The sequence below is a fragment of the Oryctolagus cuniculus genome, chromosome 7 (assembly GCF_964237555.1).
Source record: "Oryctolagus cuniculus chromosome 7, mOryCun1.1, whole genome shotgun sequence".
Taxonomy (NCBI): domain Eukaryota; kingdom Metazoa; phylum Chordata; class Mammalia; order Lagomorpha; family Leporidae; genus Oryctolagus; species Oryctolagus cuniculus.
In genome coordinates this window covers 8288568-8304769 of record NC_091438.1, presented here as the reverse complement: position 1 = coordinate 8304769, position 16202 = coordinate 8288568, and the positions used below count along the sequence as shown (strand labels likewise).

Below are 16202 nucleotides of genomic sequence, written 5' to 3'. Positions count from 1 at the left end.
CTGTGCCACTTCCCTTCCGTCCCACCCGCCCCACTCATCTGCTCCCAGCACCCTGGCCCCAGCTCCCGCCCCACAGGCTGAACCCGTTCCCAGAACCCTGACTGGTCCGCCTGCCCGAGGCTGTTCCTGCCCGCTGCCCCTCCAAGGCCAGCCGTTAGTGGCCTGTTTCCTCGTGCGGAGCTCTCCTCCACGTCACCACCCTCCCCTGGCTGACAGCGAGCAGCCCTCTGGGCCACCCCTGCCTACATCCTGGCCTCACCCTCGATTTCTCCCGCGCCCACTGTCCTGGCCACGTCCGCCCAAGGCTCTCCTGCAGCCACACCTCGGACGGTGACCCTCTTCTGCTCTAAAAATCCTTGAAGGCACCGTCGCCAAGGAGGAGCCCAAGCTGCGGCGTGTCGCCACCGGTGCGTGAACCAAGGGACCAAGGACAACCCTGTGGATGCCCCTTTGCCACAGCTGCCTGCTTTGTTCAGATGATTCGCACCCAGAACCCTCCACACCCTGGTTCATCCCGGCCGCCTCCACCCAGGTGTCAGGGCGCACCGCCCCGCCACCCCACATGCGAGACTGACTCACCCTCCCTAGCCCGCTTCTCCACCTGTGCCGCCTCCCGCCCCCACAGCCCCCTCATGGGAGGGGGGGGCGGAGGTTCTGTGACTCTGACCTTTAGTGATACAACAGCCCTCACCTTCCCCACCTCCTGCCTTGCGCAGGACCTGGACGGCTGCGTCCGCCCCTAGAGGTGCTCCCTTCAGGTGCCCTGAGATTCTTTTTTTTTTTCTTTTTTTTTAACAGGCAGAGTGGATAGTGAGAGAGAGAGACAGAGAGAAAGGTCTTTCTTTTTTGCCGTTGGTTCACCCTCCAATGGCCACCGCGGCCGGCGCACCGCGCTGATCCGATTGCAGGAGCAGGTGCTTCTCCTGGTCTCCCATGGGGTGCAGGGCCCAAGCACTTGGGCCATCCTCCACTGCACTCCCTGGCCACAGCAGAAAGCTGGCCTGGAAGAGGGGCAACCGGGACAGAATCCGGCGCCCTGACCGGGACTAGAACTCGGTGTGACGGCGCCGCTAGGCGGAGGATTAGCCTAGTGAGCCGCGGCGCCAGCCTCCCTGAGATTCTAACTCACAGCTTCTGTCCTGTCTTGCTCCTCCTCCCATCTCTCCACTGCCCCCAAATGAGGTCGGAACTCACTGCATTTGAGGCCTGCTGGGATCCGAGCCCCAGATTACCTTTCCACTGCCCCGCTACTGCCCACGCTGCAGACACAGGGCGCTTCAGGCTGAACTGTGCAAGCGGCTGCCGGCCCCTTCCCCACCCGGAGGCGCAGGTGGTGGTGGGGGTCTGACCCTGCAGGACTCAACAGACATCCGCCAGCTGGCTGGGGAATCTCTGTCTTTGATCATCCTGGGCGCTCAGGGGGAAATCTAGTCAGGGCGCGTTTCTGCCCTCTTCTTAAAACACATCCTGAGAAAGCCCGCGGTGGAGGCGGGCGCCGGCCCAAGAGGAAGCACGGCTTCTGAGCCTGCAGGAGCGAGCCTTCTCACTGTGGGAGCAGTCGGCGCCGGGCCCTCTCCTCTCACGCCTTACTCCTGGAAGCCCTCCAGCCTCTGCCCAGGCGGCGCAAGGCAGGTCGCTACGCATCTAAGGGACGGCTGCCCAGGGAACACGCGGTGACCAGCGGTGCCACTGAAGTCAAGCTTTCACATCAAAGCTTTAAGGGAGCCGGTGCCGCGGCTCACTAGGCTAATCCTCCGCCTTGCGGCGCCGGCACACCAGGTTCTAGTCCCGGTCGGGGCGCCGGATTCTGTCCTGGAGCTAAGACTAAGCCGGCACCATGGCTCACTAGGCTAATCCTCTACCTTGCGGCGCCGGCACACCGAGTTCTAGTCCCGGTTGGGGCGCCGGATTCTGTCCCGGTTGCCCCTCTTCCAGGCCAGCTCTCTGCTGTGGCCAGGGAGTGCAGTGGAGGATGGCCCAAGTACTTGGGCCCTGCACCCCATGGGAGACCAGGATAAGTACCTGGCTCCTGCCATCAGATCAGCGGGGTGCGCTGGCTGCAGAGGCCATTGGAGGGTGAACCAACGGCAAAAGGAAGACCTTTCTTCTCTCACTGTCCACTCTGCCTGTCAAAAAAAAATTAAAAAAAAAAAAAAAGCTTAAGGGAAGTCGAAGTCTGCAGACGGGGGATGGGGAGCCCAGAGGAACCCCTCTGCTGCGGGCAGACAGGTGGATGAGGCGGAGAAGGGGCCGCCAGCTGGGCGCTCGGCACGTGCGCCAGGCCTGGGGCGTCTCCGGTGATGCTGTGCACAGCGCTGGGCAGCCGGCACGCTTCCACTCGGGGCACACTGCCGAGAAAGCAGCAGCCACAGGCGAGGGAGCAAACGGACATTTACCAAACCCCAGCCTACATCATGCTGGCCAGATGCTATCACCCCACTTTTCAGACCAGGAAGCTGAGGCCCACGGCTGTGAAGTGACACAGTTAAACCCCCATCCTTCTCCACGGAACCTCGCAAAGGGATGAGACCCGGCCTCTCCCACCCCAGTGCTTGCCTCGGTCCAGCCCAGCCTCCGGGCACCGAGGGGCCTGCGCCATTCTTCACCAAGGGGCAATCCCCTGCCGAGGTGTGCAGCCTCCAGGGCTGCGCGGCCCCTCCCTGCCGAGCCTTGTTTTCGCCCGGCCGGGGCCCCAGCTCCAGTCTGACGGGACCTGGCCCGGTGTTTGCTAAACAGGCTGGGTTGGTGGAAGCTCACTGTTTGCTCACGGTGGCAAGGAGCAGGCAGAGGAAAAGGACAGTGACAGAGGTCATCGGGGTGGCTTGTCCCCGCGACACCAGCAGCAGCAGCACTGTCTCCTCCCCCTGCCACGCGGGTGTTCTAGGCAGGTAAGAGCCGGGGCTGGCCCTCCAGGGTCTGCCTGCTTTCTAGGGAGCCCCGCCTCCATGCCTACAGGCTCTGCAGCTCTCAGCGGGGCGGGTGGGCGGCTCCAGAGTTCTGGAATCCGTCTGCGCGGTGTTTGCCAAACACTACCAGGAAGCCTGGAAGCAGGCTGCAGAATGAATTTTGGTGAACCGCAGCTGGTATTTTTTTTTTTTTTAAAGAAATGAACAAAACAGAAAATACCAGCGCGTACTGCGCTTAGAACAAATACTGTTTTCTGAGACTTGTGTTTTGGCAATGCTGGGTACAAACCTACTTTGGGTTCGGGTTGTAATATGAGCCCTGCTTGCTGCAGCTCCAGGGGAAAATACACAGGATCAGAGGCCCCCACACCCGGCCTTGCCTCGGGACAGAGACCCTGGGGGCAGCTTGAAGCACTTGACCCTGAGCGCTTCACTTGGCCGAAACCGAGCTACAGGTTCCTCGGGAGAGGCGGGGGAGGCCTTGCCAGGAGGAAGCCATGACGCCAGTCTCTGGGGACAGATGACGTCTGGACTGGCCTGGCCAGGTAGGCCCAGCCCGTCTGGAGGCAGGAGAAGGCCAAGGAGAGTAGGGCAGGGCCCTCCCAGACCAGCTGGGCGGTTACGCACATGACGAGTCACTTGCGGCATGCAGGCTGCGTGCGCTGCGTGACTCGTGGGTGCACAGGGGCCCTGCACTGCCACCTGCCTGGGTTGCCGCCCTCACAGCCCCCAGGGCCCCGCCTCTCCTGGGCAGAAATGGGAAGCCCCAGGTGCCAGGCCCTGCAGAGCGCCGGCCACTGTGCTGACACAGAGCACTGCCTGGGGAACTCAGCTCCAGGTACCACCACGCCGGTTTGCCTGCAGCTTCCCCTGAGGGCGGCTGGCCCTGCTCAGCTCCATTTCAAGATTCCCAGTTACGCATCCTGGGGCTGAGGACTGGGCCAGGGCTGGCCGGGAGGGCTCTGACTGTAAAGGAAGGGCCGAGAAGCACTAAACAGTGTGGTAGCCGCTGTTGGCTGCCCTGTGCCCCAGCCTGGCCTGGCCTCAGCTAAGCCAGACAGCGTAGGAAGGGCGTCCTGTTGGGCTGGGGAGCCCCCGGAATCCAGCAGCGTGTCACTGGACTCCAGGAAGTGACACGTGGAGTTAGAGCCACACTCCGCTGCACAGGCAGGGGCCGTGCGGGGGCCGCGCGCGGGGGCCGTGCCTTCCAGAGGAATGCCGTTGGGGTAATCAGGCTGTTCCGGTCCATGCTTTGGAACTTGAGGTCCCTGAGCTCAGAGATATCATGTTCTGGGGACAATACGTGGCATTTCGGCTCTGAAAGGCATTTCCTGCTTATTCCTATGGGCTGGGAAGGAGACTGCTTTTCTTGATGGTATTCAGGCAGGAGGGGTGTACTGCGTGTCATCGGAGGTTGGGTAGAGGATCTGGCGTCTCTCATTTGGAAGAAAACCCGCAGGATTCCAGCCCGGTCTGGGCGCTGGCACCACCCTCCCTGTGGCCATAGCCCTCTCGCTGCCATGTGAGGGCCTTGGACTTTGCTCAGATGCCCCGGGGTGGGCAGACAGAGAGTTCGGGCCACTCGCCACCAGTGCCTGGGGGACAGAGCCCTCAAGCCCTGGCTGTGATGACCCCCATGCCGTGCCAGGGAGCCCTGGCACCTCAGGCCTGGGCACTTCTACCCTGACGGGTCGCTTCTGAGCTCCTGGGGTTCATAGCCCTTGGCTGGTGAGGGGGAGCCCGCCAGTGTCCCTGGGGTCCTGTCCGGAGCACCGATAGGCCCGTGGGGTCTATTATTGTCCAGGGATGGGTCAGCACCTGAATCCAGGTTTTCAAAGAGTAAGGTCAGACCTCTAGGGCTTGGAGGTCAGCCAGAAGAACAGAAGGAGACCCTGCCCGGGTGCTCTCCCCGGCCCATGGCTGAAAGTTGAACAGCCGAGCCCCGGCCCCACACAGCCCCGCGGGGTCGGTTCCCTTAGCCTGGGAGGATTTTTCCAAACCAGACAAACCTCGATCTTCCTGCCTCTGCCATGGCTGTTTGGTCAAGCGGGGGCTGGGACCGAAACCGGTCAGGCTCAGAAGCACGGGCACCCCGCAGAGCTGTGCCCACCCCACATACCCTCACAGTCGGGAAGCCAGGAATGTTGAAGTCTCTGCACACCGCACTGTTGGTCTCATCGGCGCAGTCCAGGGCAGCGAGATTCAGCGCTGGTCTCCAATCTGAAAGGACAACACCCTGGGGTAAGAAACGGGGTGGGGGGGGCACACCCCCAGGCAACGCCCACCTGCCCTACCCCCGCAGCTCTTCTGAGCTAGGGCACCCCTTCCTCAGAAAGTCTGTACTAGCCCCAGGGCTGGTGTCACGGTATCGCGAATTAAGCATCCCATACCAGAGCGCCACTTAGAATCTCAGCTGCTCTGCTTCCGATCCAGCTCCCTGCTAATGTGCCTGGGAGAGCAGCACAAGGTGGCCCAAGTACATGGACACCTGCACCAGAGACCCGGATGGAGCTCCTAGCTCCCGGCTTCAGCCTGCTGTGGAGGCTGAACCAGCGGATGGAAGATATCTGTCTCATTTTGCCTTTCATATAAATAAAAAATTTAAAAATATTTTTTAAAAATGGGGGTATGTGCCGTGCTTTGGACGCAGTTCAACAAGCACAAGTAATGTTGCCTTGTAATGGTATCTGTGTTCTCCCACTGCTCTGCGGGGTGGCGGGTGAGGGCGGGGCTGGGGGCTGAAAGAGATGAGAGAGGAAGTTGCCCCGCCTCCCCCAAGCTCTGGTGTGGCCTCCACCCTGCAGCCCTCCAGGAGGCGGTCAATTCTTGAAGGGTGGGGGGCAGGCATGCATGGGGGTGGGATGACCTCCCCAGTGGACCCCGGGGGGGATTCTAGGCCAGGTGTACTGGCAATCAGCCCTCCTTGGATGGCGGGGCAGAGGGTTTGGGGGATTGGGTCCCGCGCCAGATGTGGAGGCAGGAAATCCAGGGGAAGAAGACGAAGGCACCTGGAATCCAGGAGCCACAGGGAAAGAAGCTTCGAGGCCTGAGGTTGGCAGTGGATCAGCACGGCTCCCCCAACCAGCCCAGGCCCCTCTCCTCTGGGGCTTTCTGGCAGGGAGACCAATGGCACAGGCCAAGACTTGGGAAGCAGAAAGCAACTGGCAAACCAGGTGGGTGTGACGCCAGGTCGGGGGCCCCCGGAGCACCCGCCAAGGTTCTGGCCTACAGAAAGCGGGCCCCGGCTGGAAGGCAAGACCTACAAGACCCACGTGAAGCCACACCAGCTGTGATACCGGACCTCCGGACCACGGCACGGGCCTCACAGGAAATTGAGTCCAGGGAACAGGAAACACAGCAGGAAGGCCAGGGAGGGAGCAGCCAGGCCATGCGGGGCTCTGGGAGACCAGGCTCCCAGGGGAGGGGAGGCCGGGACAGATAGGGGCAGAGAGGGGCCAGGGCTGTCCCCATCTCAGCTTGGGGCCCCGGGCTGCCCTGGGACACACGCGCAACTCCAGCACAGGGACCCAGGGGTGGGGATTTCACAGGCAGCCCACCCTGTACCCACCCTGACACAGCTGGATAAGGCGCCCGTCAACCAGCCAGGACATAGCACTATTTCATAAGGCCTGAGAGCCCAGGCAGACTCCATGCCCAAGGCAGGAATGGCAGGCTTACTGCCATGAGACAGAAGCAGGGAGAGCCAAGCTAACTCTGCCCCACCCCGCAGAGGAAAGCCACACAGGAAGCTGCACACAGGAAGCCTCCCCACCCCCGCCCCTTGCTTGCTGGCAGTCTGTCCTGGCCATTGGAGCTAAGGGAGCCTGCAGGGCAGCGAGCCGGGAAGGGTTAGGGAGTGCATGGAAGTGTTTAACAGAGACGGACTCTAAAGAGGCCCTCAGCAGAGACAGGCCAGCCACATCCAAGCACTCCGTCTTCCCAACTTGCCCAAACCTCGGCCTCACCAGGCCCCTCCCCTGGCCCGTAAGGGCACCACTTAAGCTGGCCCAAACACTGCAAGCTGGTGGTGAGCCGCCGCACAAAGAGAGGTGCAGTCGGGGCCTGCTCCGATGCCCGGGGCCACCCCGCTCCTGCCCCCACTGCACCCCTTGGCAGGGGCAGCACCAGGCAGCCCGCCCACACGCGCATCTGCTCATCCTAACTGCCACTACCTCCGTCACTCTCCCTCCCATCCCCTGCCCAGCCTCCCTGCATTGTCCTGCCTTGGCTGGGGCACCTGGTTCCTTGCCCCCAGGAGTTCTAATGTGCTCCGTGGATCCGACTGTCACCTTCCATCACTGTTCTTTGGTGGCTCCCCTTGCCTTTGGGAGAATCTCCAGGCATCGGCAATTCCTCCCCTGGCCCCGCCACCCTTGGAGGCCGCACAGGGCTCTCTCCCATCTCCAGACCACGCCCCAGAAGAAAGGGCCTCCACAGCGCACCCCCCCCCCCGACTCAACCTGGGCATCAGGCACAATTCAGGTTGGACAGCGCTTCCTCCAGGAAGAGCCACTTCACAGGCCCCGGGGCTCAGGGACCTGGCTCACCATCCTGCCCATCGACAGACGTCATGGTGCTTTCCCGTGCTCACCGCCTAGCATCCCCATTCCCCAACACATGACAGGTACGCAGCGCATGTTTGTAGAATTACATCACTGACCCGGGCCAGGGCCGGCCCTCAGCAGCGCTCAGCCTCAGCCCTCCCTCAGGTCCCCGTGCAGGGGGAGGCAAGGTAAAAGCCGGCCCCCTGTGATGGCAGGCATGAGGGGTGAAGCAAGACCACAGGAGTACAGACTTCCACAGTGGGTCCTGGGCAAGAGCAGCCCAGCACCCCAAGGGAAGACCAGGCGCGGGAGGAAAGTATAGGTCCCTCTGCCAGTGCGCGCCATCGGGTATGAGCACAGGCATAGGGTCTCTCGGGGCCACTCGGCAGGGGACGGAGGACCACACCTGCTCCTCTCCAGGCCAGTGTCAGAGGCTGGTGAGGCATGGAGACTCTGGGTGGGATGGCTCAGGAACAGGAGGCTGGCGTTCAGGGAGCAGCAGGGCCCACCCTCACCTGACTCCACCATCACAGAAGGAGGAAGCAGGCCAAGCTTGTCCAAACCCCACTTCCTCTTCCTGCACCTCACCAGGGTCAGGGTGTCACCTTTCTATGGGTGTTGTCTGCTCCGATTACAAAACGGTTTTGTTTTCTAGTTGAAGATGCTTCAACTGGAAGGGCCTAGACCGAACTCCTGCTGAGGTGGTATCAGCAAATGCGCTGAGAGTTTATCCTATACCCAATCTATCCAGGTTAGTGCTCCCCACAACACTATCAGGAGAGCAAGTGGGCATTTATCTCTAAACCTGCTCTCCTTGGTGTGTGATACAGCGATTAGATAGCTGAGCCCAACGCACACAGACCTGGGACCCGAACCCAAGATCTGAGCCTCTGCCCAAGTCTCAGTAGGGCTCTGGCCTGCACAGTGAGTCACTCTATCAGCTTCCGGGGACACGCTATCAGCTTCTATTAGCTTCTATCAGCTTCCGAGCCACTCTATCAGCTTCCAGGGCGCTCAGGAAGGGTGGGTGGGTTGGCAGCGGAGGACGGGGGAAGCGATGCTTGGTAGCTATCTCTGCCTGCCTGTCTCTCGCTTTGAGTCCCTGGGCACTCACCAGACCAGCCCAGCCCCAGGGGCAGGCGGAAGTGGAGGCTGGGGCCAGTGGGATGCTGGGAAAGTCCTGACCAAGGACTTGATGAGCCATGGACTGACCCGGGTCGCTGTGGCCCTGACCACTCATCACCCCAGGACGTCACAGCTCTACAGGAGGCCACTGATGTGACCGGGGCTCCTGCACCAGGCCTGAGAGACTGGCCAAGAAGCAGTCACTCCCACGGCCGCGTTGAAGTGAGTCTCATGGATCTGACCTTGTGGGAACCCGGGAGACAGAGAGGGAGAGAGAAGATAGCCGGATTGACAAGCAGGCCAGCTGCAGCCTGCATGATCAGGAAGTCTCCGCTTCTTTAACCTTTACAAGGAAAGTGACTTTGAAATGGCCCGTCTACTTTTTGTTCCTGCTCAGCTACACCAATCAATCCGAAAATCAGGTTACAGCCATCCGCGATCTTCACGCGAACCTCACTTTCATTTTGCCTTTGCAGAGTTCCGCTCGCTGCCAACAGGGCCCTGATGACACTGCTGGTGACCCCTGGCCCCCGAGACCCCTGGAGGCACACAGAGAGGGGCTTCCTGAGGTCCCTCCTCTTCCTCTGCTCTTTCTGTCCTGAGCCCCATTCTGTCTGGCTTTCAAATTCGGAGTCAGCATGTGCTGGGAGGGGACCCTTTTCGGTTCTGCAGTACCCTATGAGTCACCGGCAAGAATGACAAAAACCAGGACTGGGTCTTGCAGGGAGGCCTCGGGCGTCCGGCTGGGTCACACAGAAACTGCCGGTGAAGGGCAGTCCCTGCAGGGGTGAGGCTGGCTCTCGGGGGGACGGGGATCATCGGCCGAGCTGGACAAGATGACCTCAGAGCCAAAGCCACCATCTGACTGCGAGGCACTGGTCAGGCGTGTGGGAGCTATTAAAGCACTCGCCACTGAAAACTTAAGACACCTGTGTAAGCTCAGGCAGCAAAGGGACACTGGGAAAGGATCTTGGGGCACTGTCAGGCAGGAAGTCAGAAATTAGTCCATGTGTGTGTGTGACAGGCCTGAAGACCAGCACCCACTGGGGAAGCCCCAGAAGCCCCCCATCTGGCACTCCAAAGTCCTGCCCTGACCCTGATAACCTCCCAGGTGGTCCCAGCCCTTCCCCCAAGGAAAGCTCCCAGAATTCTCTCCTCAGGACCAAAGGGGTTACCTGATAACATGGGGCAGCAAAACCTTCACAGAGCCCTAAGGGAAGCCCCCCTACTCTGCCGGGGTCCAGCAAATCTGGGGAGGAATTTTGCTAATTTTTAGCCAACAAACTCTCCCTCCAGGACTCCCCATCCTTTGTCCTGGAGGAGAGGGGGAGGTGGGTAAACAGACTCCCCTAAAAACCTAGGGAGTCCAAACGGATGGCGCCCCTAGCCCTCTGCTCTCTGCTGAGCCGCCCGCCTGGCCTGCCCAGGTGTACTCTCTCCATCCAACCACGCAACCTCGCTCTCCCCAGCCCCAGTGACTGGGCGCCCTCTCTCTGTCCCTTCATCCTGACGGGTGCCCTGTTCCCAATAAAGCCTTACCACTCTGCGCTGTCTCACACCTGAATTCTTTCTTGCTGAAGACTCTTGCTTCCATCTGTGGTGCCTCCCTCGCAGCCTTTATCTCCTCTCTGACAGACCAGACCAAAGGGGAAATCAATTGCCCAAAAGCACTCCACCTTCCAGCTATGCCTGCCTTTACAAAGGTAAGAATTAAGCCCCTGGTTCGGCCCTGCTGCAAAGCAGCCTCAGGTTAGGCTGCAGCCGGCACCGCTGTGCTGATCCGAAGCCAGGAGCCAGGTGCTTCTCCTGGTCTCCCATGCTGGTGCACGGCCCAAGCACTTGGGCCATCCTCCACTGCCCTCCTGGGTCACAGCAGAGAGCTGGACTGGAAGAGGAGCAACTGGGACAGAATCCGGCGCCCCGACCGGGACTAGAACCCGGTGTGCCGGCGCCAAGGCGGAGGATTAGCCTATTGAGCCGTGGCGCCGGCCAACATTATTGTATTTTAAGAAGCATATTTAAGGGGCTGGCATTGTGGCATAGCAGGTAAAGCCACTGTCTGTGACATATAGGCATCGGTTCACGTCCCAGCTGCTCCACTTCCGATCCACCTCCCTGCTTAATGCACCTGGGAAAGCAGTAGAAGATGCCCCGAGTGCTTGGGCCCCTGCACCCATGTGGGAGACCTGGATGAAACTCCTGGCTCCTGGCTCCTGGCCATTGTGGCCATTTGGGGAGTGAACCAATGGATGGAAGATTGGTCTCTGTCTCTCTCTCTCTCTCTCCCTCTTTCTCTGAAACTCTGACTTCCAAATAAATAAATAAATATTTAAAAATAAAATGAGGCCCTGGGGCAGACATTTGGTATAACGTGGGATACCTACATCCCCTATCAGCGTGCCTGGGTTTGGGCTCCAGCTCTGCTTCCGATTCTAGCTTCCTGCTAATGTGCACCTTTTGGGGGGGAGGTGGCTACAGATAATGGCCCAAGTACTTGGGTTCCTGCCACCCAAGTGGGAGACCTGGATTGAGTTCTAGGTACCTGGCTTCAGCCTGGCTCAGCCCCACAAGCTGCAGACATTTAGGGAGTGAAGCAGTGGACAGAAGATCTTTCTTGGGGCGGGGGCTGTGGCCTGCAGTGCCGGCATCCCATATGGGTGACAGACAGTTCAGTCCCAGCTGCTCCACTTCCGATCCAGCTCTCTGCTATGGCCTGAGAAGGCAGTAGAAGATGGCCCAAGTGCTTGGAGCCCTGCACCCACACGAGAGACCCAGAAGAAGCTCCTGGCTCCTGGCTTTGGCTCTGCTCAGCTCCGGCCATATGGAGAGTGAACCAGTGGATGGAAGACCTCTCTCTGTGTGTGGCTCTACCTTTCTCTGTAACTCAAATAAAATAAATCTTTTTTTTTTTTAAAAATACCTCTTTCTTTCTCCATATATGTGTGTGTCTCTCTTTATCTTTCAAATAAATTTTAAACAATACATTTAAAACTGCAAGGAGGGCCCCAAATTAGGCCTATGAACCAAAGATGCCTACGCATGTACAGAAGCTTCTAAGATTTCAAAAAAAGTTATTCTCTCTCTTAAAAGACCCTTTATAAAAGGCAAATTAAAAACTTAAGCAGGTAGCTGAGAAAAGAATTGAATCCACTAACCTTCTGGCTCAGCGACCAACCACACCCCACCACCCCCACCACACACAGCAGGGGAGAAGCACACCAGATAGCAGGTGCTGGCCCTCTGGCCCAGCCCTGTTGCTTCCTTTCAGAGCCGTGTGGGAGTCCGGGCACAGAAATGCTCTCTCTTTGCCCTATTCATTAACAGACCTCACCCTGAGCCCGACCGTGCAGTGAGCAAGCAGGCGCCGGCTGGGGCCTTGCCATCTGCTGCAGTGTTGCCCTTTAACCGGTGACGGGACAAGGGCCCGAGGGGACCCAGCCCGGGCTCCTGTCCTGCTCGTGTCGCAAGGCTGCATTCAGTAGGGGTCGGGAGCCTTGGGAGTGTCTGCTGGCTGAAAGGCCACCCTCCCCCCAAGGCCGGACACCACCAGGGGGCCAGCAAGGCTCTGTCCAGCACTGTTCTTGGGGAGAACAGAAATCCATTGCAATGGCTGCCTTGGGCGGAGGATTTGTACTTCCCAAGTATACGGGCAACGAGAGAGGGGAGGCTGGGGACAGGAAAAGCCCAGACAGCTGTGAGTGTTGGGGGAGAGGGGGGCTCCTGCTGCTGCTGTCCCAGGTAGCGGCCCCTCCCGGGCCCGAGTCTCCGGAACTTCTCCAGACCCGGAATTGGCCTATCCATGCCCAGCTCCTCGGGGCCATGCGGTCACCATCACGTCCTTCCTGCCTCCTGGTTGAAGGCTCTGGGCAGTGAGGTCATGGGACGGATGAAACCCCCTCCCTACCCCCGGGCCTGGCTGACACCTACATCTGAGTCAGGAGGCTCTCTGCACCTGCACAAGTTTCCACGGCCCACATCCCCACTTGGAAGCCCGGGAGGCTCAGGCCACCGGCCACCCCGAGTGTTCCGTGGGCTCCCATGCCGGATCAGGCTCTGTTGCCGGGTGTGCCAGGGATACAAGGAGGAGGCATCATGTGTGCCCTGGAGGAGAAAGGGGGCCAAACCAGCACTCCCCGCTGTCGTGCACACACGCCCGCCTCCCAAGTCTCATCCCCACGGCTCGGCACGTGTCGTTCTCCCCCTCGCCGGCCCTCTGCCAGGCTCCGGACAGCAGGAAAGAATGGGGTCAACAGTGGCTTGGGTATTTTCTCAGGTAAAGATTACACACAACAAAGGCCCTTACTTAGCAAAGCGCTGGCATAAGGCAAATGTCATGAGTGACTGCCTGAATGAAGGCCTTCGGTGACCAGATCAGTCCTCCCTGCCTCTCCCTGTCCCTGAATTCCTACCACAAGAAATGGCTTAGCCACTCCTTTGGCCCTCTTCAAACACAGCTTCCCCACGGTTGCCAAGTTTCCTGCTGTGGGCAGCTCAATTTCCTAGCTGTAATATAAACACTGCTTTGGCACTCAATAAATATTTGCAGAATGATTAGCCAGTGAATAGTGATGAAGGTCTACACTGGACTCCTGGTGGGACAATGGGAGTAGAGGGGGATGACGGGGGCAGGCCAGGTCAAGCTCTCTGCCCCCCCTCCCTTGGGCAGCAACTGGCCCCAGGAACCTACCACCCAAGTTGTAGAAGAAAGGAGCCCTATCCAGTCAGATTAGATGCCTGCAGCCAGCTGGGCAGGATTGCAAAATTCCCTTCTTCTCTCCCCCCACCCCCCCACCCCCCGCCCCGAGACACCTGAACCATTAGCCCAGGGCATGTGCCAGGCTCACACGGCCCAGGGTGCTGGGAACGCAGCCCTGGTCTAGGCCACAGCCAGGCGTTTTCAGCCCACAGTGGGGTGAGACCAGCCCTAGCCTCTGAGCACGGCCTGGCGAGGAAACACCCCTTAGGGTAGGAGCAGAGGACATTTTGCACTTCCGGCCGGTACCAGACTGTGCCTCCCCTGACCGTGACCCTGACTCAGGGCCACCCACCTCCGAGCCTCACCGGAGACCTCATCTCCACGTCCATCTCCCAGCTCCTATGCACCCCGGTTCATCTCTGGACCTTGCGCCTTCCACTGTCTTTCACGGTCAGGTTTCTGCTTTTACTTTTCCGGGAGAGACTCACTCCACACACGGGAGAGAGACCGACCGCTTCCGAAAGTGGCAATCACCGCCAAGAGGCAGGCGGGGCCGGCATCTGGATGTGCAGTTCAGAGGAAAACTCTGGGTTGCGAGGAGTCCAAACACCTGAGTCAGCTGGAAACTAATCTTTGCCCTGACCTGCGTCCAAACGCAGCCAGCACAGACCTCTTTGAGTGTGTCCTCCGACACTGCTGCCCTGTGCTCTGTACCTTGGCCCACGTCTTCCTTCCTCCTGCCCTGGCCAGATGTGAGTGTGAGGGCTGCTGGGAGACGGCACGTTTGGACGATGGCGATGGCGCCAAGGAGGTATGCACGCCCATGTGAAATGCAGGTTGCAGAGGGGTTTTTAAGTTTTGTTCAGAAAAGTTTTTCCAGGGGGCTGGTGCGGTGGCACAGCTAGTTAGGCTGCTGTCTGTGACACCAGCATCCCATATGAGCGCAGGTTCAAGTCCTGGCTGCAGCTCCCTGCTAATGTGCCTGGGTAAACAGCAGAAGATGGCCCAAGTGCCTGGGCTCCTGCCACCCATGCGGGAGACCCAAATGGAGTTCCAGGCCCGTGGCTTCAGCCTAGCCCAGTCCCAGCCATGACAGCCATTTAGGGAGTGAACCAGCAGATAGAAGATATCTCTCTGCTCTGTGTCTTTCCCCGACTTTCTGTAACTCTTTCAAATAAACAAATACATTTTTTTTAAAAAAGAAATTTCCAGGAGCCGGTGTAGTGGCTAAGCAGGGTGCCAGTTCAAATCCTTACTGCTCCAGTTCCCATCCAGCTCCTTGCTCATGTGCCTGGGAAAATAGCAGAAGGTGGCCCAAGTGCTTGGGCCCCTGGCTTTAGCCTGGCCCAGGCCTGCCTGCTGCATTCATTTGGGGAGTGAAGCAGCAGATGGAAAACTTACTCTGTCTCTTCCTCTGTCACTCTGTCTTTCAAACAAATGAATACATAAATCTTTAAAAAAATAAATAAATAAAAAGGCCTTTTCTGGGCCCACACCCACGACAACCTACACAGGGCTCCGTCTAGCCACTTCGGTCACCGCCCTGCAAGCACACCAGGAGACACAGCCTCCTTTCCAGTTCTCCTTTCTCTCGAAAGACGCCTGTTCCGGAAGATGCCCGTGGCTCTCGCTCAATGACCTGGCACCACAATCTGGATGTAGCTGCCAGGGGCGGCGGATCGGCAGCACCACTCCTGCCCAATGGGAGCTGTGAGGTGCCTGTGTCCAGGGCTCATCAGTGAGGTGTCGGTAAACATTTCTTACTGTTGTTAGCCAGGCATGGCGCAATGCTCACGTATCTGTAATAGGGTACACCTGCAAAACTCAATCCCTCTCTCTCCCCATATACTTCGGTGGTTTCTTGTCCCGTTACCCCTCAGGCTGCTCTTAAATGAATGGCGGGCTCACAACCCATGGCCCCTAGCTATGCAGGACGAAGGGTTTTCGTGGCCAGACCAGTGAGTGGGCACCTGAAGCCGAACCATTTCGGGTCTAAGAGCGAGCATGAACTAAGACACAGTCAGACTGAGCTGGCCCAGAAACTGGGGAGCTGGAAGGCCGGGTTTGCAAGGAGCAGCCTGAGCCAAGTGCAGAGCTGTGTGGACCGGCCCCGGGGTGGAGACAGGTGGTAGGGGAGGCAGGATGCGGCCAGGGTCCGGGGCGAGAGGAAGGGGACTGCCCACAAGGCCGGACACGAGCCACGAGGACCCCTCCGAGGGGTGGGGGCCCAGGGGGCGCAGGGCAAGCAGTGTAGGGCGCACAGGGCCGGGAGGCAAAGCTGAGGTTGGGAGGAGGGGCGGGAGTGAGGACGGTGCGGGGTGCGGGGAGGAGGAGGGGGCCAGGTGCGGAGGAATGTGGGGCGCGGGGGTAGCGGCCCCTGCCGGGCAGGTGGCGGGGCGGCGCGGCTGCTCACCTTTGACGTCGCGGGCGAGCGCCTTCCACGTCGGGGCGAAGGCGATGCAGTGGCCGCACCAGGAGGCGAAGAACTCCACGGCCCAGGCGCTGCGGGAGCCCCGCACGGCGCCACGCAGCGTGTCCGCCTGCAGCAGCGTCAGCGGGTCGGAGGGCGAGTAGAGCGCCGATCGCGGGGCCGCCAGGGCGCCGGGCGCCGCGAGCAGCAGCAGCAGCGGCAGCAGCGGCCCCGAGCGGCGGCCGCACCTCCTCATCCTCGGCGGCTGCGCCCACCACCGCGCGCAAGTTTGGGACCGGTCGGTGCCGGGGCGGTGCCGCGGCTCCTCGGGCCTCAGCCCGCGGGGCGGAGCCACGTGGCCCCGCCCCGGCCCCGCCCCCAGCGCGGCCCCGCCCCTCGCTGGGGCGGGCCCGGGCGCCTCCCGAAGCCGGCGTGCGGTTTGCGCGCTGAGCCGCGCTCGCCGGCTTCCCGCCCTCAAGACCCCGGGGGGCTGGGAACGTGGGCGTCTGGGAGCCCCCCAC

General features: G+C 60.2%; 1 protein-coding gene across 1 annotated transcript in view; it reads right to left on the bottom strand.

The window, feature by feature from the left end:
* Positions 1-16013, bottom strand: part of QSOX1 (quiescin sulfhydryl oxidase 1) — a 34991-nt gene extending 18978 nt beyond the window's left edge. Inside the window, exons 1-2 of the mRNA XM_002715011.5 lie at positions 15685-16013; positions 5026-5126 (exon numbers count right to left, since the gene is read on the bottom strand). Of these exons, the coding sequence (XP_002715057.2) occupies positions 5026-5126; positions 15685-15937 (354 nt within the window). The 5' untranslated portion in view covers positions 15938-16013. The remainder of the gene's footprint in view (positions 1-5025; positions 5127-15684) is intronic.
* Positions 16014-16202: the final 189 nt, after the last annotated feature.